The following is a 27,903-nucleotide window of genomic DNA, read 5'->3' on the forward strand; positions in this document are numbered from 1 at the left end:
AGCCTGTTATTGTCATCATTGGTATTGAGAGAGATAATATTGATGATGACATATTTGAGGCTTTAATTAGGCCTCTTCAGTGGAGCTCTTCCTGATGTGTTTGAAGTCTCAAAGCACCCAGAATAATTTCATGTCTCTGCAATCACAGTAGTTGTTCCATATCTGATCTTCCTCTCAGTGGATCAGAGTCATATTCAGTTTATCAGGCCTCCTAGGTCTATGCTGAGCCTGCATTGGGATCAAACTGATTTTAGCTTGGAGCTGAGGGGCCTTCTCTGCCACGAGCAGGAAAATCACTGACCCACATTAGCTTTATTCATGGGGGCATAGGAGCCTTTAAAGGAAGCAAAGACAGGACCGCACAATGCAGACACCAAAGTGACATCCACTGGTGGACTACGGTCATTACACTCTGTATTCATTCATGTGCTCATGTCCATTCACAAAGTTCTTCATTCATTGCACTCCTCATTTAGTTCAAGTATTACACTCAAAAGAACTGTGTTATCTTTCCCACACTTTTATTTTTATTATGTCCTCTCCTCTGTTATCATCATCACTTCATGGAGAAAAACTGTTTTATATGACTATTTTTTCTATTGCATTCTGGAAAGTCTTATCAAATCCAAGAGCGGTAGCTGTCAGTCTTTACAGTGTGTTTGCATCCCTTTGCTTCCTTCTTCTTCTTATTATTAAAACTTGTCTCTCATGTCAAATATATTGTGTGTATCTCAAGGAAAATGGCATCTTGAACTAGGTGCCACTTGTTTTCATTTCATATAGTTTAGTTGAATAAATAAGAAAAATAGTTGTCATAATTGGCATTGCCACCAAATTAAAATCACTGCCTGCAAAACTGATTAAAGTGGCTCCCCAGGTAAAGGTGCCAATTATTAAGTCCAGTTGTAAAGACTGGAAAATAACATTAAACTGTGTAAAAAATTAAATCAACAAATTGTGCAGTGTTAAACCTGTCATCATTCAAATACTTTATATTGTATTATATATTCATATATATTGTAAACTGTTTCTTATTTGATTTTAGGCAGATTGAGTAGGCTACCAAATGTTAGGTGCATAGCGCCACCTTCTGTAGGCTACCATATTGTGCTATAAGATTTAGTTTACAATGAAGTTGAAAAAACGTATCTCTGTTAACTATGGGAAAAAAAAATACATGTAGGTTATTATTGCTTATGCTGAATAGTTGTGGTTGAATGTTTTGCAGTAGCCTAAATAGATTAATAATATTTATTTTACTCTATTGAACAATCTTTTCTTTATTTCAAAACTGAAAATTCTTTTTTCTTTCAGCCAAAGATTGATTCAGTGACATTCTTTTGATTCTGTATTATTGTCTTCATTATATCACATCTACAACTTATTGACCCCATGTAAAACAGAAATTACCTATTTTTCAATCACTTCTCCATCATCTATGTATTTATCATCACACTGACCCACTGTATCATTTTAGCAAGAAATTGTCATTTCGAAAACGACTGTCACCAGAGACGTTCACATTAGGTCGTCATATAATAAATTATAAAGTATTAATTAAAATGTGTTTGGATCATAGACTGGTTTGGATCAGTTGAAGTTATGCACATAACGCATCCAAAGATCTGGGCCGGGTCCTTCCGGCGCCTCGGACACCTATGTGGTCCTCTCCTCTGATTGGTCGCAGGCCCCGTTCCGTTCATTTGACAAGCAAAATACTGCTCTGTGGTCGGACTCGGCTGCGTCTTGACGACAGGAAAGAAAAAGCCTAGAAGATTATTCTCGCCCGAAAATGGCAAACATTAATAACGTTAACGTTACCGATGAGCGGTCTGAAAGATCCGATGGCAGGATTGTGAAGATGGAGGTCGACTACAGTTCAACTGTAGACGAGCGTCTCCCGGAATGCGAAAAAATGGCCAAAGTAAGTAAGAGAGTGAAAGAGACTACCGCCGGCTGAGTCATGGTGCACCAGGATCATCGTGTTAGCATCGCGGCTAACACATACTCGCTTTGGTACCACTCGGAAACTTCATTTAACCTGTGTATTGAGTGAAAACACCTAATACATGTTGACGCATTTTTAACTTTAGGACATCTCTGTTACCATTCTTATTCCCACATACACGTTTGTTTATGGTATAAGCTCGCTAGCATGCTAGTAGTTTTAGCAGTCTCGTCATTGACAACTTAGCTCACTTGCTAACAATGCTAGCATGTTGATAGAGAGGAATAGATAACTAAGTTAATGTTTGTCATGTTTGTAGGAAATGTGTGTAACTGACGCCGAGTTTGTTTATTTTCTGCCACAGGAGGGCAAGCTGCAGGAGGCCATTGAGAGCTTATTGTCTCTGGAGAAGCAAACGAGAACAGTAAGTCGGTGTTGTTGTAAATACACGAACACTTAATTATGTGATTCCCCCCCCCCCCAGCCCATTTCAGTATATTGTATAGTGCTAATTGAATTCTGGATTATAATGCGTTCAATCCAGAAAAGAACATTACATTGAGACTATGAATAAACTCTGATAAAAGTAATGAAGCCATCTAAATGTTTGTGTTTTCTGATTATATTGTAGTCTTTGTTTACTTACCTGCCTCCCACCTTCCCTCAGGCATCAGACATGGTGTCCACCTCCAGAATACTTGTGGCTGTTGTCCAGATGTGTCATGAGGCCAAGGACTGGGATGCCCTAAATGAAAACATCATGTTGCTCACCAAAAGGAGGAGTCAGCTCAAACAGGTCAGACACCTGTATTTCACTAAAGAGTTGGAACCTAATATATTCTTAAAGGGATAGTTCAACATTTTTGGAAAATTCGCCTATTGCCATAATCCCTATAGTTTTAGGAGTAGGTTCATTACCTTTAATTGTCGGTGCAAGCTGTTTTTAGGTCAACGGGGGAGAGACGTGAGCTCTGCACGGTGCGGTATTTTCACCTTTCCCTCATCAAATGCACAATCTAACAACTCCAAAACGCTCTTGTGTTGGGACCTGCACATTCACCACACTATGAAATAATAATGTAACATTACGAGAGAGAGTTGTTTTCGAGGCAGATGTAGTGTTATATGGTATATGTGTATACCAACATTTTGGTATCGATATGTATTTCGATACTTTTCTGAATAAAAAGAGAGCACAAAAAATGTCATTATTGACTTACCTTTAAAGGGACAATGAGGAGTTTTGGAAAGCGTTTTCATACTACATTTACCATGAGCCTCCGTGCGCACGGTGAAATTCTTGGACCGGCGCAAGACGGACGTCTTGCCAAGAATGTTTTCATTCATCAAGAATGAAAGTCAAGAGGTTCGAAGACGATCAGATACCGTCGTAGTTACGACCATAAGCGGCGATTCGGCGGCGTTATTCTCTCTGGGCAGCGTCCGCGAAACCGAAAGTAAGGAAACACTGGTCGGCTCGCCCAGCCTTTCCGCCAACAAAATAACGATAGAGACAAAATGATATATTTATCGAAAATGGAGCCATTAACAAGTGTGGGTAGCGTAGATTCATCCACATTAATGTGAGACTTTTTTTATAACCAAATAAAAACTCCTCGTTGTCCCTTTTAATAGAAAAACTTAATAAGTAAGTAATCAGTAAACAATCACTGCTGCTGCACTTTTAAAATTGAATTTTTTTTTGCATTATTTGAGGTCTAAAAAACACTTGCATCTTATTTGTTATTTTGACCAGTTGCGATTTTTGGGAGAAATTATCAGTAGTTTATAGAATTAAACAAAAATGTTCATTTTACTCAGACACACACCTCCAGTGTTTCCCATACATAGACCAACTTACACACACACACAAACACGGGCACATGGCCAGGTCGCACTGTAACAATAATAAATAAATGCACCGTGCTCCGTTTGCTGCTCCACGCTGCTCGCTCCCCCGTTCGCCTGCTTGCTCCGGCTCAAATGACAATACGGCGACTTCACGCGGCGACTTCACGCGGCGACTTCACGCGGCGACGCCACCGCTGCTGGCGGCGCTATATACAAAACCGTTTTAAATGCCTCAGTACACCGGTACCAATTTAGCACCGGTATACAGAACAAGCCTAGGCAAATGCGTAGCCAGAACTACATCCCAGACATGGCTGCTCAGTAGAGTGACTTCAAAAGCGCAAGTAGTTCTGAGTATTTGCTTCATGTGTCGTAATGTTACATAATTATACGATACTTTTTAATAATGTTACATAATTATACGTTATTATTTCATAGAGTGGTGAATGTGCAGGTCACAACTTGACCACCCTGCTCCTAAAACTATAGGGATTATGGCAATAGGCAAATTTGCCAAAATGTTGAACTATCCCTTTAATCCCATTCCCTGAAAATATTTTTTTTCTTCCAATATTGGCAATTTTTTAGTCAAGCTGTAGAGCCCCCGTATCCAAAATATTCAGTGGCATATTTAGGCAGTTTTCCATAAGTAAATCATCTCCTATGAATGGTAAGTTTTGGAAACTTTAGAAAGTAGCTATGACTAGAAATTAAAGATAAGAAAATTGACTTAAATAAACACAATTTACTGCTGTTATTTAGTCTGGGTCTTATTACTGAGACCCACATCTAATTTTTGATGTGCTCTGTCTTATCAGGCTGTTGCCAAAATGGTGCAAGAATGTTACAAGTATGTGGACTCTGTGACTGATCTGACCATCAAACTGAGACTCATCGACACACTTCGCACTGTGACTGCTGGCAAGGTCAGTGAAATGTATTTATGTGCAAACTAGAGACAAAATTTGTGAAAACAAACAAAAAATACAAAATGTTTTTCATTTGCAGCAACATGAAGTCTTGTCTATCATTGGAACTATTTTTGTGTAATGACTGAATGTTTCTCTTTAACCTGTATTCATTTAAAGATTAGACTTGTTAAAAGTTTTTTCACAATTCACAATTTACAAGGGTTTACTCAAAATTGATCTTTTTCTGATGGGTGGATGCAAATGTTGTTAGGTAGTGAGGAAAAGTTGTCGTGAACATCCTACTAAGCTCTTAAGCATCCTCCTCACTGTTACTACTGATCATGTCATCAGATCTACGTGGAGATTGAGCGTGCAAGGCTGACAAAGACTTTGGCTAACATCAAGGAGCAGAGTGGAGAAGTCAAAGAGGCTGCTGCCATTCTCCAGGAACTGCAGGTAAGAGAGTGACAGACTGTAATTTCTCTGTAAAGTAGTTGAGGGTACTAAAGGGGCAACATCTCTGTTTGAAGAAGCTTATGTGTATTGTACTCTTGAGGGAAATAGATTTGATGGTTGATGTTTTGTGTTTCATGGTCTGCTGCATACTAATTGCACAGAAAATGTTGTTTTCCCTGACTTAGGTGGAGACATATGGGTCCATGGAGAAAAAGGAGAAGGTCGAGTTTATCCTGGAACAGATGAGGCTTTGCATTGCTGTCAAGGATTACATTCGTACCCAGATCATCAGCAAGAAGATAAACACCAAATTCTTCCAGGAAGAGGGCTCTGAGGTAAGAAATCAACCAGGAATTGAGCACTAAATATTGCAAGCATTCCCTCGAATTGACTCGAGAAATATTTGAAAAGCATTGTCTGTGTGTTCACTTTCACAGCAGGATTTTGGGAAAGAGTTTTTGTTTCATGCTGGATCTGAGTTAAATAGGTTGGTGTAACTGAATGCTAATTCTTCCTTTTTGTCCCATGGCACATTTTAGGAGTTGAAGCTGAAGTACTACAACCTCATGATTCAAGTTGACCAGCACGAGGGCTCTTACCTGTCTATCTGCAAACACTACCGGGCCATTTATGACACCCCCTGCATTCTGGAGGACAGCAGCAAGTGGCAACAGGTAAACAGGGTTTCACTGTCTGTCTGTTCACAGTCTTAAGTTTGTCTTTATGATGCGCTATTGCTGTAGAGGAAAATTTGTGTTTGCTATTGCTTATTTTAAACAGTAAAAAATACATTTGTCTTTCAGGCCCTGAAGAGTGTGGTGCTGTACGTGATTCTCGCCCCTTATGATAACGAGCAGTCCGACCTGGTGCACAGAATCAGTGCAGACAAGAAACTGGAAGAAATCCCTAAATACAAGTAAGACATGTTTCATGCTTCTTGACCTGTTGCCTGCACTTTAAATTCAGGAAATAAGCCACGAACATTATGTGATTTGGTCCTCATCTGACTTATGACTGCATTGGCACAGTGCTGTTATCTTATATTGTCATATCAAGATTTTTAAAACTGTGCTATCAGCAGTGGGGAAGTTGTCACAAAAGGCAATATCACACACTTACTGTCTGTAATTCCTCTTTTCCCCCAGGGACCTTCTAAAGCAGTTCACCACCATGGAGCTGATGCGCTGGGCCTCCCTGGTAGAGGACTATGGGAAGGAGTTGAGAGACGGCTCCACTGACAGCCCTGCCACAGACGTCTTCACTTATTCAGAGGAGGCCGAGAAAAGGTGGAAGGACCTGAAGAACAGAGTGGTGGAGCATGTAAGTCACACAGTTGAGAAATTGGTCTTCTCACTTTGAGCTGAAACACACAGAGGTCAAATAAATCAATCAGAAAGTTTTCGAAGAGCCTCTCAGCTTTCTCTTAAGCCATTCAAAGCAATCAGCTAGCACATGGTGGACACAATTTTTTACTATATTTTACATTAAGCTGTTATCAAATTAGAATGGTAATAGATAGTTTAATTACACTGAATATTGTGTGAGTTGTGTTTCGTGACTTGAAATATTTTGCTGCAGATGTGTGTAGTTGTGTAGTAATGGATTTCTCTCCATTTTCCCCAAGAACATAAGAATAATGGCCAAGTATTACACAAGAATCACAATGAAGAGGATGGCTGGACTCCTTGACCTCTCCATTGATGTAAGTAACACTTTTGCTATGAAGCCCATGCACACTGAAGTTGATGGTATATTGTTTGTCAGTGTATGTTCTCTGTTTTTATGAGCAATGGTGGCATTTTGAGTTCAAGATCTGAAGACAATGGTTAAATGTACAGATTGTCATAGTTAGGGCACATCGACAAATTCCATATCTTAGGTAGCTCATGGCTTGGCCAACAGACTATGAAAATGTTTATCATAATTTGAATAGTAAGGGAAATTAATTCCAGATATGGAACCCAGTCAAAAAGGTTTTTAAAGACACTAACATGATGTCTGTCTGCTTGAATGTTTTCACAGGAATCTGAGGAGTTCCTCTCCAGCCTAGTCGTAAACAAAACGATCTATGCCAAGGTCGATCGGATGGCTGGCATCATTAACTTCCAGAGGCCCAAAGACCCCAATGACCTGCTCAACGACTGGTCGCACAAACTCAACTCTCTAATGTCGCTGGTCAACAAGACCACACATCTTATTGCCAAGGAGGAGATGATCCACAATCTGCAGTGAAACAGGAATAAAGTGTGATGATATTTTTTGTTTTGGTCCATATTTGTTGTTTTATCCTACTGTGGCAATGTTTTTGAATATACAGTATATTGGTGGACTGTGATTGCAGAATTATTCCAATGTCATATAGTTGGCGAAAAGTCTGCAGCACATACACAGCACCCCAACTTTGTTCATTTTTTACTGGTCGGTAAAGCATTGACAATAAACACATGAGCACCTCCCCTCATTTGCATCCTTCTGTCCTAGCTAGCAAAGACTTGGCCTTCAAATATGTTTCTCTTTGCTGTATGAAAACTTGGCTGAGACCTCTTTTACATGTATACTTAGCAATGTAAACAATAAACTCCTCACATTTGGTTAACTATTGTATGTAGAGTTTATCATTGACCCAACTGGCATACATAACAACATGCATACGATAAGTTTTAAGCTTGTAAAAATGAAAGCATCCCATCATTTTCCACTATCAGTCTTGGGTCAGATTGACAGCCAGCATGGTCAAAGCTGGAGACATTACTAGTAAGAAATTAAAACTTGAAGTCTCCCTCCACTAATTTATGTAACATACCCATCATTTTATGTTTTTACAGCATTTCGTGATAAGGACAATAAACACCGATATTGGTTAAAAGGGGGCATGATTTCTCTGTTACTCTCCATGACCCACAGATGCTTCGCCCATTACTTCTGAGGCAACATAATTAAACCCGACCACATGTTTTACAGAAACATTAATCACTGTACTGTTGTACAATATTAAGTTGGACCTAATGCAGTAATTTTCGTATAAAGGTTTGTAGCTAGTTTATTTAAAAGCCAATTAGTTGGGTGTATTCACTGTAGCAGACTTTTTTTTTTCTTTTCTTTTTTTCCTTTTTTTTACAAGAAGAAGCAGGAGGAATAAAAAAAATCAAAACTCCATGGGGCACTTAGACCACCACCTCCAAGTTGGGGACAAAGGAATCTGAAAAAAATGAGAGCGAAAATGAAGATGTATTAAAAAATTTGTGACTCACGTACTTTGGCATTTGAGGTGACTAGACTGCAAACCCCCCTTGGGAATTAAACTGGGCTCTACACCACAATTACCAAAGCATCAAATGAGGGAATATATTTCAGTAGAATGGTGTTCAACTCTCTAATAGATTTCCACAGACCTGTATGATTGATGTCAAGGAGCACTGAGGCTGGTCTGACAGATCCGGTTGGAAAAGGGGATGATGCATACACTGAATACCAGGCAGGAAATTAATATACTACTGTAATTTTAGACCATCACTTTGGTGAAATGACATGATTGTCACGGCAAGTTGCCTGGCTTAAATATGAAATATAAAATCTTAATTCATTGTTAGCATAAAGAGCATCATTACAACACTTATATTTTTTGAGAGTGTTTGGAGGATGATGATTTAATGCAAAATGTGATTTTTGATTACATTGGTTTCTTTTCTTTTGCTCCCAGCACACACCTTTGGACAGAGCAATTACTGCATTATCAAGTCTGCTCATTGTATTAACTACTGAGTTACAATAACAACTTGGGTGTCCTCACTTTTTTAATCATCTGTCTCTGGCTTGCACGTTAAAGGTTCACCAAGAACCTATTCCTATGTGATTTAAAGGTTTTGTAGGTTTTTCCACGTATCCACATTTGTTACATTCTTATGCCAATAAGCCAAAGTAGCCTATGGCACAAGAAGGTGTGTTTGGTGCTAAATGTCACAATTGTGTTTTTGTGTGCCTCTTTAGTAATTACCATAGCAGCTGTAGAGAATGAGGCCAGTTCCACAATGTCCTTCACTTCTGCTCCAGGAGCAGTTTGTAGCTACACTCTGAGTTTTATATGAATGGGACAGAAACCTGAATATTTTCAGACAAATCCCCCTTTACTTTAACCCCCAGTGAAGACCAAGTCTTAACCACATACACCCCCACCCCTCAGTCCCCCTTCCCACGCGCGCGCACACACACACACACACGCGATACAACACGCACGCACGCACACACACACCAGTCCGCTCAACCTTCAGATCAGTACATCCCACTATGCTTTGCGATGGTCTGACAAGTGGATCCAAGATGGCGTAGAAAGTAAAGCTAGGTAAGTGTTGACTTCCCATTTTCAGCCCTTTTAGTTGTCTTTTTCGTCGCAGAGCCACTGACAAGAATCCTCCTCATAAATCAGTGGGATAATGACGGATGCTTTGAGTTCACGCACGGATAACAACACGATGTCATATCCATTATATGCGCCCAAACACCGTGGCAAAATTACAGGCCCGAACCCGTTTTGTTTCGGCGAACCTAGCTAGCTAGCTAGCTTGCTAACGTTAACAAACCAGCCAAGCTATTCTTGTTGTGAGCTTTGCCAGTTTTGGTGCCAAGAAAGGCCGTGTTTTGGCTAGCAAGCTAACTGTTAGCTTACGCATACCCTGGCTAGTGTGGCAACACTGTTTACCCCGAGCAAATGTGAACGTTAAGTTACCCCCCTAACACTGTGCGGACGTTTTCCGAGGCTTTGTAACGCTGCCGTCATCGCTCTGACTTGCAACAGTCATGACAAGTTTAGCAGACAAACAACAGCTATAACTACCCACAGTAACACGAAACAAGTCAATCCCAGCGGCTGTGTTTATTAGCCTGTGCTCTCTTTATATTTACTAATCAGGGCAGAGAAATTTCTAAGTTTTTTTCTTTTCTTTTTTTTTAAGCCGTGTTTTCTTCACGTTGCAGCCAACGATCATGTCGAGCCAAATAACGTTATGTCAGGAGGAAAGCTGCAGTCGATGATCTTTTACAGCTTTCCCCAACTGTAAATTTAGCAATCTACTACACGGTACGACAGACGAAGCTTTAGTCTTTATACAGAGACCCAACAATTGGAGCAAAACACAACACAGGTGTCCAGCCACTGCATCCCGCCAAACTATTTGTTGTTGTCTCTATGAAGTGGCTGGCTTGCCAACAATAATATTAGGTCAGAACAATTCCTACAGATACAAAAACGCTATTTAGGTTTTTAAAGCAACCCCTCTTTATTGGAGTAAATGTTGCCTTAAGATTATATATTTGCATTCATCAGTGACTAGATTTTTCAGTAACATAGCTCAAGCAACTTTCAGGCCCTGTTTGGCCCTGCTGCATGTGCACAGTGCAGCATTTAGTAACTGTATTATTGTAATTTTGTATTGTAAAATTAGATTAAAAGGATGTCTACCAGAATAGAATAGTTACCACCTTGAGAGCAGTGTTATGAGATGACCGCCTATGTATTTAATAATTTTCTGCTGTGAGACCACAAAAGTGCACTCTCAATACACTTTCCTACATTCACTTGAACCTGTTTTGTAGGGACAGGGGCTTGGCTAGTTTTTCTTTTGTGAGATTCTTAAGATGTTTAATATACTTTGTGTGTTATTATGATATTTTGGCAGTTTCTATAAACAGGTATAAGGATAAAAGAATGTAAGGATACATACAGGATACATCAGCGTGTAGCTCATTCATAAGGAATGTAATTGTGTTTGATATGAAAAATTATTTTTTAGAAAAAAAAAAGCTCAGCAATATTTCAAATTTTCTCTTGTGGAAACACAAGCTTATGGAGAACAATAGAGCTGAAATATTTTATCAGTAACAGACAGTAGATGAAATCCAACTGTTTAAACTGCTTACATCATGCACCATTATCAGTTTGTTTATACTCAGTTCGTTTAGCAGGATAAAGAGATAGATGTGCTTTAACAAAGTAAAAAAGAAACATTGAATGTTATGCTAACACTGCATTGTATAGCATCTATGTTATTCTTGGTAAAACATATGGTAGATGCTATAGCTACATCATTACTATCCCAAGTGCCTGTGTCATTTGTGCACCCATCAAGTACTGTACATTAGCTGAAGAATTTGTCTGTTTGAGACGAGAACAGACTGACTCAGAGAGGCAGTGTCAGTTGGGCTTGAGCAGCTGGTACAAGCATGGTTGCCTGTTGCTCTGCGCTCAGAAAGTAACTATATGAGACACTTATTGCAAGGTTAAGATGTGTTTGATTACAAAATTAAGTGAAATGGAAAATGTTTTTTTCCCTTAATCTAAGAATAAAATATCAAATGAATCTTTCCCTCACAGAAAGTAATTTTTTCCCAGAAAATGTGATTATCTATGATGATGTTTTGCATTATTTTGCACCTTTAACATACAGTGGTTGTGTGGTGTGTGTGACGCCATCAACTGTCACAAATGTACCCCAAATGACTGCCACAGTTTGGCTGTTCTTTTGAGCCAGAGTGCTCAAAATCTGTATTTCCACACTGTGGTCAGTGTTTGGAATGGAAATTCAGCATCAGCTAATTGTTGTGGAATTTTAATTAGAAACCTAAAAGTTTGTTTTGCCAGCCATCTTTGCACATAATAATCCTAATGGGGCTTTTTGGGCAGCGTTTCTGTGATAAAAGCTCTTTCTCTGCCACCCTGAGATAAGATGCAGTGCCACTGGTAAACCCAGTGAGGTGGATGTAGGACCGAAAGTTACTAGGCTATAGGCCAAGGTTGAGCATTTGCAGCCTTGATATTCCCCAGCAGGTCACGGTGTACCTTCTTGTAATCCCGTGCTGAGGTTTAGATTGTCACTACTGCCCTGCTGCTGTTTTTGTTGTTTGCTAAGGCATGAATGAAAATGTTGCTGGGGCCATAGCTAGCGGTGAGATTACTGAATCTTGCATCAACTGTAGATTTCAAGCTCAGCATTGAGGGAAAGGTAAAAGTTCCCCTATCAGACCAGACAAGTGACCTGAAATAAACCTGCTAAAACTGCTTGGCTTTTAAATGTAATAATGGATGCAGGATTTCTGCAGTAACTGTTCAACTAGTAGAGAGAGACTATGAGGTGCAGTGCTGCTTTGTTGACTAGATTTCTCTGCTTGCCTATCAAATCCATTTTAGGGACTTCTTTTTTTTAACATTTTATGGTAAACCATCCTTTTGATGTCTGTGGTGTGGTTGATTAAAATCTTTAATGTGAACTTCAAACTTTTTTATAGCATGGATGCAGATTCTCAGACATGTAGCATTTCTTAATTTTCCATAGAGTTGATAGCATGTATAAATATGTTGACTTGAAACAACCCTAAACAATCACATGATTCTCTCTAGGAATTAAATTTAGTCCCCGGTACTAATTATACCCTAATATGCAGAAAGGTTGCCAGATCCTCACACCACCACCTACAATCACACACACTGTCCTCCAATACACAGAAACAAATACTAATCCTTCTTAAACTTTAATATGAATGTGTATTAGATACACATTTATGATATACAGTATATAGCCTATACCTTGAAAACCCAGAGTGGTACAGCTGGAAAAATACATAAGATGTGCTCGAAAGAAGTGAATATTAGGCATTGTCAGGAGTCCAGAGGATGCCCCTTGTACAATATGGCCTGTTGATGGTTCTGCAATCATTAATTGGCAAAAACATGTTGTGATTGACAACCGTCTTAGTGTCTTAAAGGGATAGTTCAACATTTTGGCAAATTGGCCCATTGCCATAATCCCTATAGTCATAGCAGTAGGTTCATTACCTTTAATTGTAGGTGTAAGCTATTTTCAGTACGGCGGAGCGCAGCAGCTGGCTGCTCAGAGCTACGCTAATGGAGGCTAATGGAATTTCTTGGTTTCCCTCATTAAACTCATCAAATTCAACATCCCAAAACTCCACAGCGCTTTTGTAGACAAGTTGTGACCTGCACAACCACCACGCTATGAGATAATGACGGAACGATACGAAACGGAGCCGTTTTCGAGGTAAATACAGGGTAAATACGGAGACTGCTTGCTGAAAAACTGTCCCTGAACGCAACGCGCATCAGCGGTTTTATATGAATTTACCTCTAAAACGGCTCAGTTTCGTATCGTTCCGTCATTATCTCATAGCGTGGTGATTGTGCAGCTCACAACTTGTCTACAAAAGCGCTGTGGAGTTTTGGGATTTTGTATTTGATGAGTTTGATGAGGGAAACCAAGAAATTCCCTTAGCCTCCATAGCGTAGCTCTGAGCAGCCTGCTGCTGCGCTCCGCTGTACTAAAAATAGCTTACACCTACAATTAAAGGTAACGAACCTACTGCTATGACTATAGCAATTATGGCAATGGGCCAATTTGCCAAAATGTTGAACTATCCCTTTAAGCTAATTTTTATAAGCCCTGCCTTTGCTAATTTTTTGACAGTAGCTGAATGTAATGTTTGGCCACATCTATACTTTTGCAGCAGTGTCAGACATGAAAGCCTTTAAATATGTTTACGAGCAAAGTGTATTATTAATGCCACTTATGACAAGCATCTATGTGTTGATTTCAATATTAAAGAAATAGTAATTCTCTAATCTGCATCAGGTGACAGTGTTTTAGAAAAAAAAAAGATGCTTCTAAATTAGACTCACCCATGACTGGGAGGTTGGTTCGTTATCTCAACTATGGGATATATAGCACTTTGCACTAGTACTAGAGCCTAAATCACAGTTCAAAGGTGCATATTGACTTGTATTTCTTTGGCACATGTTAATGTTGACTGTTTGGCTCTGTGGCACTGAAGTGTCACAACACACCCCCTGTCCTTTCGTGTACCGACTAGCACATCGCCTAGTCTCAATAAAGAACTAATATTCTGCATTATCAGTTATGATAATGCCTATGCAGTCAGATGATGCCAGACTGTTGGCTCCACTATTATGATACAAGTATGTTTCACCAAATGCTTTAGGGTTCTCATATGACTGCTGCCCCTTCCAGCTAGTTGCGGGTGTATGTTAATGTACACAATGTGAGCAGAGGCACAGAATGTCATAAGTTATGTAGGAGCCACCTGTAGGAGCTTCATTCTCTCCTCCTGCTGATTTGTGATATAGCTCGTGATGACGCGCATTGTGCTGAGCAGACATCCACATTGTGTGCTACCATTCATAAAACAATGTTTCTCCAGGTAATAACGCTTCGCTTGTTCTTGAAAATTAATTCTTCAAATATCTTCTTTTGGCTCAAAAACAAGAAATGTATATAAATAACAAGTATGCAGAAATACATGGGGAAAAGGGGGGAAACAAAGTAAATTTTGAGCAGCACAAAATACACATTCGTATCATCTGGCTGCATTATACTACATAAACATGCACAAGTGTCAATGCCACAGAGCAGCAACAGACACTATCTCAGGTGCATGAGGTGGAGGTCTTGCAGGATGTCTCCCATCTCATTTGACTTGTTCAGAAGAGAATATCAGATATAGATGTATAGCATAATGTATATTTGCCAGCTCTAAGCCTGTAAAATGAACTATTATTTATTCCTGACTTCCAGTTTGTTTGGCCAGAAGAGTACAGAGAGGAACAGCTAATTTTTCATAGTTGTTTAAAGAGGAAGGAGAAGGGATTAGATCAAATACAGCCAGGATGAGATTTGAAGTAATACTGTTGATAAAGGCTTTAACAGAAAAATATAAACAGCAAAATATTGAGTTCAGTGTTATTTTATACCTTCAGGTTGAACTTTTTTTCTTGTGTGGTTTTCATCCTGTGTATGTGCGTGCGTATGTGTGTCATCATGGTAAAATGTGGTTTTGGGGGCAGCTACTTTGGCAGATGTATTTGTTTGACTGCGGACAACAACCGTCAACCGGGTCTGACACTGGGGCAGGTTAGGTCAGTGATTGACTAGATATTGAGACAGAGATTGTGACAACTTGGATTTTTTTTTGACAATTCACAAGCCCAAAGTTTTACCCATAACATGTATGTAAAAAAAACAAAAAACATAAATACATAAATGTTGCAAATTGTTAGAGTAATATAGGAATAAATATCACAGTTTTAGAGAAACACAACATGAAAACTTTTGCTCTGCCCTTGAGTTGACAGTTGCACAGTTGCACTATCTAGAGCATTTCAGTTCCTGTGGAAAGAATATTCTGTACTGGCTGGGGTTATGTTTTCTGTAGTGTGCGCTCCAAGGGTGTCCAAGGGTTTCCTGAAGGGCCAACAGTAAGAAAGTGCAGGGAGTTTGGAAATTTTTTTGAACCAGTGTCAAAATGTAAGAGGCAAGGAACACCTGCAAAATGTTGCTGAACCAAAAGTTAAAAGTATTTTTCACCACAAAGCAGTTTTATGTGAAGAGAGGACAATGTAATTCTAAATTTGCAAAATGAAATTTGATAACATGGCAGAGAAATAAAAAACCTACAATGCCTGCCTGGTAACACAGACAAATACACAACACTTTGTAACTAGGTGTAAACTATTCATTTAAAAAGTCTGAGTTGTGTTTTAACAGACAGAGCAGTAATGACTGTAACCTTCTAATTTTGTCAGCACCCAGCTCACACTATGCACTCTCACTATTTAGCTTCAACAGGATAATGTTAGCCTTTTTGGACGTGCGTGTACAGCATGCTGGAATTCACAAACAGGACATGAACATTTTGACAACATTTTGTGGGGCTTTCATGTGAGACTCACTCAAACTGAATTCTGTGTACAGATCTGGACGCCTGTCTTTAAACTGTTTGTTAGAGTCCCCTCCTTTCATTGAAAATGCTCTCTGTTCTTGTTTGCATAGTGACTTCTGGTTGTCTAAAGCTTGGCCCTGATGATCTTTATCAAATGTGAAATATCTCTATACAAAAGTCTGGGGCGTTTATTTTTCATAAGTTGTGGTGGACCTGCACACGCTCTGGCGTTGCTGCATATGCACATCTGCATTGCCTACATTAACACCAATAGTACAGGCAAAACAAGTACACTCAAAACGTTTCTGAGCTCAGCAGGCAACTGTTTCCACCTCCTGGCTTGACACAATACAATACGATACTATATGATACCATGTTATTGTCAGTTCAGGCTGAGCTTCTTTTGTATCCCTGACCCTGGGTAGCTCATTTATAGGTCAAACATAACATGTAGAACATATAAAAAGAAATGACATGACCTATACACAAAGACAGACATAACATGTAGGCCTAACACCCCCTATTAACATATCACATTGTATAAAAGTTCACAGAGACAGATCCCACATGACATACAACGATATGCAAATGTTTTGTATACGATGATTGTAAGATTTTTTCCTGATGGCATTGTCAGCCTCAGGATCCAATCAGTTGGATTTACCACTAATGTCCTTCAGTCAAAGTGCCGCAACATCTCCAAGATGAATAAGAGACATTAGAGAAACCTTAGCTAAATTTTATCATAGAAAACTTTTGAAATGTAAGTCTGCATTGTCATTATGTGGTATGTAGGCTATATCTTGGTGAGGGTGTTTTTAATTTTAGCGTAAGTCTGCATTCTGCAGAAAATTTTAAGGAGTCTGAATACCGGCTGTAGCTTTCGGTTTTAAGTCTGGTCAACAATCATAGTTTTAAAATGTTAGTATGGAAATATTTTCCATTTGAAGGCTTTCTAACTGAGTGCTATACAAGGTAGTTTGATATGACAAGCACGCCCTTCCCTCACCCAATCCGGTGATAATACTCAAATTTTGGTTGTAATGGCCAACAGACATAAGAAATGTTTTTTTTTTTTGCTAAACCCTATCACAGAAAATGTCATATTGTATTTGCTCTTGTCTTTTCCTATTTCCAGACTTTTGTCCCTGAGTCATGGCGGACAGGAGAGCGGAGAAGTCATGTGAAGAAGCCAGCAGATCGTTAGTCAGGCGGGAGTACGAGGCGGCAGTCAGCCACAGCACGGACGCCCTGGTGGTCCTTGTGCCCCAAGCCCCATCCTCCAGTGCCCCTGTCCCGCCGAGCCCTCCATCCCTTGCTGTCACCGGACCCCTCCGCAGCCGTGCCCTGCTCTACCGGATTGCTGCCTTCTTGCAGCTGGTGAGGACTACTTTGGTACCTAGCATGAGTTAATGGAGATTTCAGCGACACTTGTACAAAATGTTTTGCAATAAACACATTTTGCTTTGTTTCTGGCGGGTCAGTCAGTCTTCCATGTTGCATATGGAGAACAAACCCTCATCTTTGTAACATGTTGAACATTTTGCCTGTAGCGCCATAATAATAACTTTAGACTACTGTAGTATTCAGTGTTTGTGTGAAATGAATACTATTCTATGTTCCTCTGCGCAAAACACACTTCTCCCTCCTCTTCTCTTGCTATGTCACCACCATTTATTTTCCATTTTACCTGGCAGTCAAGTGTGTCAGTGTGCAGTACACATGTAGGTCTGTTTATTTGGTGTGAGGGGTGGAGAGCTTTATTTGAAAAATGACACAATTTTGAGGGAGATCTCCGCACTGTTGCGTAGTTGTCATCGACCAGAGAACAATTTGACCCTATTCCTAAATAATTAATGCATTACAATGAAGTGGTGTAAGCTGATCATTGCGCTTTAAATCCACTATTGTCCCTCTAATCACTGGGTAAATTACCATGAAGAGATTGTAAGAAATGAGAACAATAACCCATGCCTTTTTCCTCCATGGTTCTCGTATGTTATCTTCCCAGCACACTAAAATTATACCAGTTACTTAAGCCCTAAGATTATGGAAACTACTTAAGTCCTGTAATGATAGTGTGAGGGACTCCATCGTGAGGCAAAGATAGCCGTTCTTGGAGCTTATGTGAAGCTTTGACCCTCAAAGTATTTTCCATTTTGTTATGGCTACCACCTATCTCCCTTTTTCTCTTCTGTCAACAGAAAAACTATGATGAAGCAGATGAAGACTGCAAACATGGTGAGTGGCAATGTAAATCGGAACCATTTGGTGATATTATAGTCTTGTTTTGATGAAAGTTTTAACATGCCTTGGTCTCTGTGTAGTGGAAGGAATTTAGAAATTGGTCCCACTTACCCAGCACAGTTCAAAAGGATAAGAGAACAAATGTTTGGGTCTGTAAATTGCCTCAGTTTTTGTTGTTCAAAAGATGGGTAATGTCCCAGGACAAAGATTACGCCTCAGTGAAGGTAAATGTCAGTCATTAGCCAAATGTAGCACCTGGTTTGGTCTACTCAATAGAATGGGGTGTGCTACAATATACTGCACAAAATTCAAGAGAGTTTATTTGTCACATACACTCCAGTGACTGTGCAAGTAAAAAAAAAAACATGAGACAACAACATTAACCTGACTGAAAAAAGAGAAATACAAACAACCTGAGATATCTAAATGTCAAACAAACAAATTTAAAGTGGATCCCTATTTCTTTCTCTGTTTTCTGGAGAACTGACGTGTAAAAACATGTATTATACACATACATATTGAAAGAAACCAACTGAGTAAATTGTTTCCTTACCTGTCCTCCCTTTATTTTTTGTCCTGTCGTAGTACTCGTAGAAGAGATTGCCAGGGGAGACGGTTCACTACAGGCCAGCTTGCGCTCCATGCTGTTGGATGGCAGCCTGCAGGAGGTGGCCAGCATCCTCTCTAAAGCCTTGTATGGAGAGCCAATGGTATGATTCATGAACAACTTTATTCAAAATGTGTGTACTGACACTCAGTGAAATTAGACTGTCATGGCACACTACATTTAAAGCTGTGATATTATACCATTAAAAGATAATGTTGCGCGATAATATTAATTTGAAAGATTGGGTTTTTGGATGGAGCTGAAATGCTCTGGTGATATCAAAACAGTGTGCTGAATAAATGTCATTTTTAAAGGGTATTTACAACCTCACTATTAATTAAAAATTCCAACCTAATGGCCACCACTGGATTAAAAGGGAGGGAAATGAATGCCTAGAATATAGTGTTTTGTTTATATCAGTGGCGCTTTGGGGATTTTAACACGACAAGAAGGCCACTTTTTATATTCTCTTCCCTTTTCCACTTTTTCTTCCTTCTGACCTTTCCTTCCCTTTGCTCATTCTAACCACTGTCTTTATACGTCAACATGTGTTTTGCTGCCAAGGTGCCTCCTCCAGCTCCACTCTTCTCCTTTTTGCAGCCACTTCCTGCCCACTGCAGCAAACACACACACACAAACAGGCATAAGTACGTATTCAGAGGTTGAGCTTGGCCCCAAGGTCATGCAAGATTTTATGCAAGTGAGGACAACCCTGTTTACTAGGCAGATCTCTCTCTCTTCTTGTTTTTCAATGTCTCTTTTAGAGATTAAAACAATCAAAACATCATTTGGACACAGAGTTATTATCTATCCACTTCTCACTGCCCTCCTCCCTTTTTTACTCCCACGTTTTCACACATCACTATGAGACTTCCCCATTTGTTTTCCCCAAACTCCTCCTCATTCTGCCCTTTTTTGTATTTTAGTGTCAACCCAAGCTATACTTTGACGGATATAATTCTCCACAGTTTCTCAATTTTCTCACTCTAAAAGCTGATAAAAGTGTTAACGGCAAAACTATTGACCTTTCTCTGGCACATGAGAGAAGTACTTCAGAATTAGAATAGAAACATCGGAGAAGGCAGTAAACTCTTGTTTCTTCTCTCATTTATTCATCTTGGCCCCATGTGATGCTGGTGCTCCAAACACAGAATACAGTAGTTTAGCTGTCCTGTGGAGTGTCACTAGCTGCATTTCCATTACAGATTTTCACAAAATAAAAGCGATATTTCTGAAACTTCGAAAAAGTGCAATTGCTATTTGCGGGTGTTTCCATTGAAAGGTATTTTGCGAATGAGCCGTAATGCGTCTTGCGTTTCTATGGTGACAGCACAGCGATCTCAGCTGCCTACTGCTGTTGCTGTTACTGTTTTTTAACAAAGACAAAAACAGCGCTTGATTACTGAAAGGCAAAGCCCGTGTAGCACTGGCAGCGGCCACAAATAAGGGCGCACTCACACGGGCCAGTTGTACCGTGCTGAAGCCCGAATGCCCCCTCCTCTGTCCCCCGCTGGCCCGCACTCACACCACCTCGAACCCAAGCTGCTCAAGCACGGTTGCCTCCGTTGATATAGAGGGATTATTTGTTTACCAACACGGCGGATGTGCGCTTTAACCTGACTGCAGAAAGAACGGAGCCTTTTAAACACCAGCGGTGATGAGGTGCTGACAACAATATAGGTGGTTGTCCACACACCCGTACTGGTTTATGTGACTTAAGGTGACATTTCGGCGCAGGAGGGAGTGGGAGCGTGGATCTCCTTCAACCATGCAGGGAAAAGGGGAATGATAGAAAAGGTTTTACTAATTTATTGAGAAACAATGCCCAGGTCAGCAATGCATGACAATAAACATGTGGTTCATTTGTCCCCTCAAGTTACATAAACCAACACAGTGTGGACACACACAACTCACACACAACTCCACACACAACTCCGGTGACGTGTAGAAAAGCGAAAAAAGTGTTTCCATTACACTTTTGCGATACACGTTTGTATCGATACGTCTCAAAAACCACCTCATGAGAGCGTAAAAACGTTTTAGCGATATTTGAGAGTTTTTTCGAAATGTAGGTGTTTCCATTACAAGTTTTTAATTTCGATATTTAGGTTTTGCGCATTTCAAGGGGTAATGGAAACGCACCTACTGTGTGTTGTCATGTCTTTCACAGCTATAGAGATGTACCCACCTGCCCGTTATTTTCGATGATTAACATTTAATTTAAAATATCTAGGCTACTTATAAAATGCTTTGCACTAATCAGATACTGCAGATCAGATTTATCTTTTTAAGCCTCCGTGCTGGCACAGTGTGATTATTAATGTTATTTGGGATATCCATTCGTCAGTCCTGCCCCACTCTCATGAACTTGATACCAAAGTAACGCTTTAACAGAACTTTAGACATCATATGGATGAGCTAATTAGATTTTGTAGGTCAAAGGTCAACACTCAAGGGCATTGTTAGCTTACAAATCACAGTCCAGGTGTACTTGAATTAAAATACTTACATATTCTGTCTGTCTCTGGATTAAAAAGGATGTATCCACTAAATGCAACAAACTCTTTTATTTTATGGACTAGATTTCTTATATGTGATATATATGCTTTGATTTTATAATCTCATTCTTTATATGACACGTCACAACATGTCTACACCAAAAACAAATCCAACACCTGTATCATTAACCCTGTACTTACTTGTGTTTCTTAAAAATTTAATAAATATGTAAATTACAAAAAAAGCAGAGGCACTCAATTAATCAATCTTTAAAAGAAAAATATCGATATGTAATAAGAGCCGTGAAATTCACAATGTTCCACCTGAACATTTTTTTCATGCAAGTGGTGCAGTTACTAGTAGAACATAATAAAAAATTGTATTGTAGTGCTTGCTTTGGCAATATATACAATGTATGTCATGCCAATAAAGCCAATTGAATTGAATAAAAAATTGTATGGCTTTCAGGTGACATCTTTCACTGCTGTTTGGTGATGCAAATATTTGAAATTGTAGTGTAGCTTTTAAAAAAACAAAAACAAATGGATTTAAATGTTTCTACATTCCTGTAACATGATGAAAAAAAATTGCACATTGAAAAATCTGCATGAACTGAAAGACTTATGTGCAGTATTAAGTTGTAAAAATATGTATGTTTTTCCACCTTCTTTCATAGAATGGCATTGTCGCAAAAGACCTGACCAGATTAAAAATGCTCCTCTCAGAAATAGAGGTAAGTGTCTCTGATTGTAGGGCTGCACACATAAGTAATGTTTCCTGCCCCAGTTTGTTTATGCCTTTTGGTTGTGGGTTTGATGGTTTAATGCTTGCAGGCGAGAGTCATAAAGATGACTAATGGCCAGACCTCAACGCTAACTTAATTATTTTGTGCTCCCCTGTCTAGCTTGTAGCTGTTGTGGATTTATTGCTCATTTGCATGTAATGAGTCTAGTGGTCTATCTGCTTATATGTGGCTGAGTTAGCATTTGACATGATGGTAATAATCTCTGTGTACCCCCCACCTCCCCTGCTCTCCTCACTCCCCGATATCTCTGTTTCTATCAGGCTATAAATAGAGACATGGCACCAGAATACACAGATGACCAGGAGGAAGGTGAGCAAATCTGTTGCACGAGTTGATTTCAATACTTCCCTCAAAATCACATTTACTCAGGTGCACTTGATAGTATTCATGTTTAGAAAGCCTTAACTCAGCCAGTTGGCAACTTGATCACATAGCAAACGGGTTAACATCTGGCTGAAGCCCATCTGATGATTTTCAGTGGCACTGGCTCAGTGTCCTATTGACCACTTGGCTGTGTGTATTGACAGAGGTTCAAGATGGCTGGCAGTTCCGACCTCCTCCCCGAGGAGTCACCAGCAGTGAGGAGTACACCCTCTGTAAAAGGTAACGCAAAACATAAGACACAAGTTGTGTGAGTAATAAACAATTTATTTCCTCATCCACAATATTGTGGAAGAAATGTAATACGCCATATCTGCTGCTGCAGAGTGTGTGAAAGACAGACATTTGATCATAAAAGTAACAATAAGATGGCTGTCAGGAAATGATTGTGTGTACAATTACAGTGAAACAGCAGAATTATTTTAAACATTAGTGTCTGTGTAGTCTGATCTGGCCTCCCTCCTTGCTCACTGCACCGGCACTCAACAGAAATGCCAAAAATGATCGGCATTGACTGTGGATCAGCTGATCAGTCACTGATGATTGGTACTGGTAATCAAAAACATGATCACAGCATCCCTTACTACTGTATGTCCTGGAGGTTTGTGTGGAGGGATAAAGGAAAATCTGTTAAACCTTATCTTATGAACTTGTGAGTTTGATCTGCCCTTGATAGCTTTAATGTTCCGTTTCTGCACTAGCGGCACAGTTTATTACTAATGAATGAAACAAAGAAACACAGCAAATTCTGATTAAGACACTATAACTAGTAAAGTTTAAGTTCTCTCAAGTCATTCATAACGCAAAACAAATTGTTGAATTTTTCACTGATTATTTTTAGATGAATAATAGATTAATGAAACACTTGTATTTGCACCACTTCAGCATGTGCTGTTTGCCTTTGCCGTAGGTACTTGGAGCAGGGTCTGTGTCGGTACGGGGCCCAGTGTACGTCAGCCCACTCGCAGGAGGAGCTGATGGAGTGGCAGAAACGCTATGCGTCACGCCTCATCCGCCTCAAACAGCAGCAGGAGAGCAAGCACTTCACTGAAAACTACATGGAGACGCTGATAGAGAAGTGGATGAACTCCCTCTCCCCAGAGAAAGTGGTGAGTGTCTTTTTGTCTGTGCATGCAAGCTCAAAAGTGGTCCTGCAAAACATCTGAAAACACACACACACACACAGAAACTTTGTCCCTGTTCAGACCTTTGCATTAAAATGCCTTTTCAGTGACCCAATCACAAGTAGAGAGCTCTAAGCCTATCATTTCACACCTGCTTTAGAATGCATCTCAACATATCACTTGTGATCTGATCTCACTTCCCTGCTTTTGCGTTATGCAAATAAACGAGTATACGTTCTTGTTTTTAACCACTGGTGGTAAGAGAGTGAGACTTGCACAAAAGAGAGACTAAAACATGATGAATTAGAAATAATATTTTACATTTACAAATGCCATGCAGTCACACAGGGCCTTTGTGTATTTGTAGGATGGATTTTTTTTTCTTCTTTTAATTAGTTTAGCTCTGTTGACCTCACAGACAGTAATAAGCGGCAATAATCATACAGTTTAATCAGGGAGACATTCAGGAGCACACATTCATAAGCCTTTGTTAACATAATTAAGCTATATGTGGTTCTTGGCCATTGAATAACAAATGTTGTGTTTCCAAAGGTTCCAGTCATTTACGTTTCGTGCAGCAGTGAACTTTTCACCAGTCAGTGCCATTGGATACCTTCTCTAAACTTGTGTTTCCTTTTTCTAGCTAAGTGACTATTTGGAAGGAGTGAATGTAGAAACCAGCTCCAGCCTCTCTGTTACTGTCACCACCAAAAAATCCTCCCACTCCTGGGCCTTCTCGTTGTTGTGCAAGGTAGGATCATGTCTCAGTATGACACAGAATAATGACAACATGTTGTCACTGCAAACCTGCCAGTGTTAGTTGGATCATAAAACTGAATATATTTTGCTTATATGAATTCTTTCTCTCTCTCTCCCCCACTAGCCGGCTAGGAAGCTGTACCGCATCGCCCTGCTCTATGATGCCCACCGGCCACATTTCTTCATCACAGGCGTGTCAGCTGGGGAGCAGCTCCAAGCTGTTCCCAATGGCTGCCAAGAGTGGACTCCAGGAGAGGACACAGCATGTATGTCATATATCCCTATTTAGTGACCAAGGATGACACTTTAGGGGATTTTACTTTTTTCAAATTCAGATTTTTTTGAAATTCAAAGATAGATTTCTGACATGACTTGAGTCAAATGCAGTATTGTCAAAACAGACTGCACAAAACAGTAAGCAGAGGGGGTAGTACATTTAGATAAAGTACATTTAAAGCAATTATATAACAATAAGACATATTAATACAATAGTTCAACAACAACTTGAACAGTATTTTGCAAAGTTGATGAAATTTGATAATGATGTACAGTAGATCAGTGACTGAAAATAGCAGTAGCATTAAGTAAACAATAAAATTAAAAAACAGCAATTATACTAATATATTTTCTCTTTCTTACCATTTTCCAGTGATACACTGTTCTCACAGTTTTTTTAGTAAAGGTTTTTTGCCCCATACATTTCTGTCATCACTTATATTTAACAATGAGAGCCTTTGAATTATTTGAACTTGGAAAGAAAACATGATATTTGCTCACATGGTTTGTTCATAGAGTTTTTAGGACTGGGTCAGCTGAATAGGTTTTACGGATCTAATTTAATCTCTTAAACTGCGTTCACACCGGACCTTTTGTTTTTAGAACGAGCGACGAGTTTACATGTTAAGTGAATGCAAACGAGCGATTGAGCGTTTTATCGCCCAGGCGAAAAAACGCTGGGGCTCGGAGCGACAGCGACGGAGCGTTTTTTCGCTCGAGTCGCTCCCGTCGCTCGAGATGAGAAATCCCAACTCTCCGGCCGTCAGTCGCTCGTCGCTCAGCGCCGATTGGCTGCCGTAATCCCGGTGGTGCCGGTGTAAACAGAGACACATGGCAGTGGGCATGACGTCATTAAAGCGAAAATGCGAGTCTGTGGCTCTGTGCCAAATTGACGAGCGTCTGCACCTGAGCGACGGAGCGTTTTTTTTCGGAGCGATACGAGCGACAGCGACAAAAACAAAAGGTCCGGTGTGAACGCACCTTTACCCGTCTACTGGGCAAACACGTTTTACATTGGCTGTTTTTTGCCTCAGTTGTTCAAATGTAAGATAATAAAAAGTCTTGTACAGCGCACTTTAATCTGTACTTTTTGACTTTGCATATGATACATTTTTCCAATTTTGCTTTGTCATTTTGATTTTGTGACGGACAAGTGTAATTTACGAACTTTGATGCCCTCTCACTTGAATGAATGTGGAAGTTATTCCTCTGCTGTCTGCTGCTTGTATAATGCACTTAAAATAAACTTTTCTTTTCTCATAGTGGCAGCAGACAATGGCCTGGACAACTGTGTCTACAAGGTTGCTGTGAGCTTCAGTACAGAGATCTTTGGTACCTTCCGACAGACTGTTGTTTTTGACTTCGGCTCAGAACCTGTGCTGATGCAGCGGATCATGGTCGATGCTGCCTCTATTGAAGGTATGTTGAAGCAAGGAAGTCATTTTGACAAGTTTTTTAAATGTATTGAAGTTCTGTCAACTAGTGTCATGAAGCTTTTATTTCCAAAACATCTCTTCACAGATAAACTCAGTTTCAAATTGGTGTCTGTCAAAGTATAAATTGCTTGAGTAGATGTAGTTATTTCGCCTCTGCACTAGCAATAGTTAGAGAACAGAGTTATATATATATTTATTTTTATTTTTTATTTTTTGGTTGCCGAAGGTCATGGTAACCTCACGGTTCCGTCTATGTAAATATTACATGTCCATTACACCAGGAATTTCTTCAGATTTTGTGCACAAGTTCACTTGGACTTAATGATGAACTGATAAGACTTTGGTTCAAGGTTCAAGGTTGTGATGACTGAAGAAACACTTTGACAGCATTTCACAAAAATGGTTAATATTTTTTATGATTCTGGATAAATAGAGATGTAATTAGAGATTAAGTTCCTGATTTTTTTTGGCAAAGTTTTTTAAGTGTAGATGGAAATTGTTTAAATGCAGAGCAACAGCAATGTGTTCACCTAATGTCTTGTCCTTTGTGCCTCAGACCTTGAACATTTGATGGCAGCCAGGCAACAGCTCTTGATAACTGCGAAGCGCTGGGACTCTTCCTGTAAGACCATTGTAGAGTTTTGTCCTAATGAGACGATGGCTGAACTGGAGCGCAGCCTCCTTTCCCGCTATCAGATCCCACTGTCGGCCGACCAGCTCTTCACCCAGTCAGTCCTGGACAAGACACTGACCAAAGACAACTACCAGGCCCGACTGCATGACCTGCTCTACATAGAAGAGATTGCACAATACAAGGAAGTTAGCAAGTGAGTACACAATTTGTCCTGCCTTTCTCTCACTTGGCTTGAGTAGTCAGAGATCTCCACTGCTCTCTGCACAATTATTAGCTTTAGCTTTAGCTCAGTGGGTAGAGCAGGCGCCCCATGTGTAGAGGCTAAAGTCCTCTCTGCAGCCGGCCCCAGTTTGAATTCTGCATCGGGTGGCCCTTTGCTGCATTTCATTCCCACTCTTTGTGCCTCCCCATTTCCTGTCTCTCTCAACTAATCTGTCAATTAAAGGCAAAAAGCCCCAAAAATATACTTAAAAAAAAAAGAAAAGTCTCTATGGTGTATACTATATGTGGCAAAACTGACCTATTTCTAATATCATCAGTTGAGTTCACACATCAACAAGGTGGACATTGGTTTAACAGTGTTAAAAGATTTTAATATCTATGTAGTCACAGCAGTTCATAATGAACATGCAGGTAGAGAATTGTAAGTGTGCAAATGTTTGTTAAAATATTCTACTGATTGTGCCAGACCAAGAAATCTAAACATAGTCATATTATCTGACATGACTGTATCTGCTTATTAGCTAATTAAATCCATTGCCCTCTTGCCATTCTGAGGTGTTGATAGTAAGACCTAATGTTAGGTACAAATTCCAGACACAAACTGGCAGTGTTGACAAACCTACCTTGAAACTACCATGTTGCATGATGATTACTAATCTTATTCAAGGTTTACATACTATGGTACCTATTCCCTCCTATTGGAGAGTAATTATTGTTCAACCCAAACAAAAGGATGTCTCAGTGACTGGTGACAAGTAATTAACTTTCCTCTCAACAATATTTAAGTCTTGTTAGGTGCAATTAGTCCAAATACTGTTGCCTTCATCACATTGGCGTCACTGGTCCACCAGACTATGGGATGGCTATCCCATTCCTTGCTTCTGGTTGTTTTATTGTTTTATTGATATTTGATCTTCTGTGTTGAATGTATTTTATTTCTTCATCTTTTAGTGCCCTTTGGTTGGCTCAGCATTGCAGTCCTCACATAGCCTATTAGTTACTTTGCT

At 39.7% G+C, this 27,903-nt stretch overlaps 2 protein-coding genes across 3 annotated transcripts in view; both read left to right on the forward strand.

Annotated features, from left to right (window-relative positions):
* The first annotated feature begins 1,655 nt into the window (after nt 1–1,655).
* Nucleotides 1,656–7,762, forward strand: psmd12 (proteasome 26S subunit, non-ATPase 12). The gene is made up of 11 exons (XM_083976514.1): nt 1,656–1,924; nt 2,313–2,372; nt 2,616–2,744; nt 4,618–4,725; nt 5,062–5,166; nt 5,352–5,501; nt 5,706–5,840; nt 5,970–6,082; nt 6,312–6,486; nt 6,791–6,868; nt 7,189–7,762. The coding sequence occupies exons 1-11, from the start codon at nt 1,793–1,795 to the stop codon at nt 7,396–7,398; spliced, it is 1,395 nt and encodes a 464-aa protein (XP_083832640.1). The 5' UTR covers nt 1,656–1,792; the 3' UTR covers nt 7,399–7,762.
* Nucleotides 7,763–9,404: 1,642 nt separating this feature from the next.
* helz (helicase with zinc finger) overlaps nt 9,405–27,903 on the forward strand; it is a 58,415-nt gene continuing 39,916 nt past the window's right edge. For both annotated transcript variants that reach the window (XR_014595551.1, XM_083976724.1), the window contains exons 1-12: nt 9,405–9,505; nt 17,045–17,286; nt 18,111–18,147; nt 18,739–18,863; nt 21,936–21,992; nt 22,325–22,373; nt 22,592–22,667; nt 23,356–23,554; nt 24,213–24,320; nt 24,453–24,594; nt 25,868–26,023; nt 26,597–26,867. Coding sequence is in view for 1 of the 2 variants with exons in the window: in XM_083976724.1 (XP_083832850.1) it covers nt 17,062–17,286; nt 18,111–18,147; nt 18,739–18,863; nt 21,936–21,992; nt 22,325–22,373; nt 22,592–22,667; nt 23,356–23,554; nt 24,213–24,320; nt 24,453–24,594; nt 25,868–26,023; nt 26,597–26,867 (1,445 nt within the window). In the remaining variant the exon portion in view is untranslated. The remainder of the gene's footprint in view (nt 9,506–17,044; nt 17,287–18,110; nt 18,148–18,738; nt 18,864–21,935; nt 21,993–22,324; nt 22,374–22,591; nt 22,668–23,355; nt 23,555–24,212; nt 24,321–24,452; nt 24,595–25,867; nt 26,024–26,596; nt 26,868–27,903) is intronic.

The sequence above is a fragment of the Trachurus trachurus genome (genome assembly GCF_905171665.1).
Source record: "Trachurus trachurus genome assembly, chromosome: 1".
NCBI classification, from domain to species: domain Eukaryota; kingdom Metazoa; phylum Chordata; class Actinopteri; order Carangiformes; family Carangidae; genus Trachurus; species Trachurus trachurus.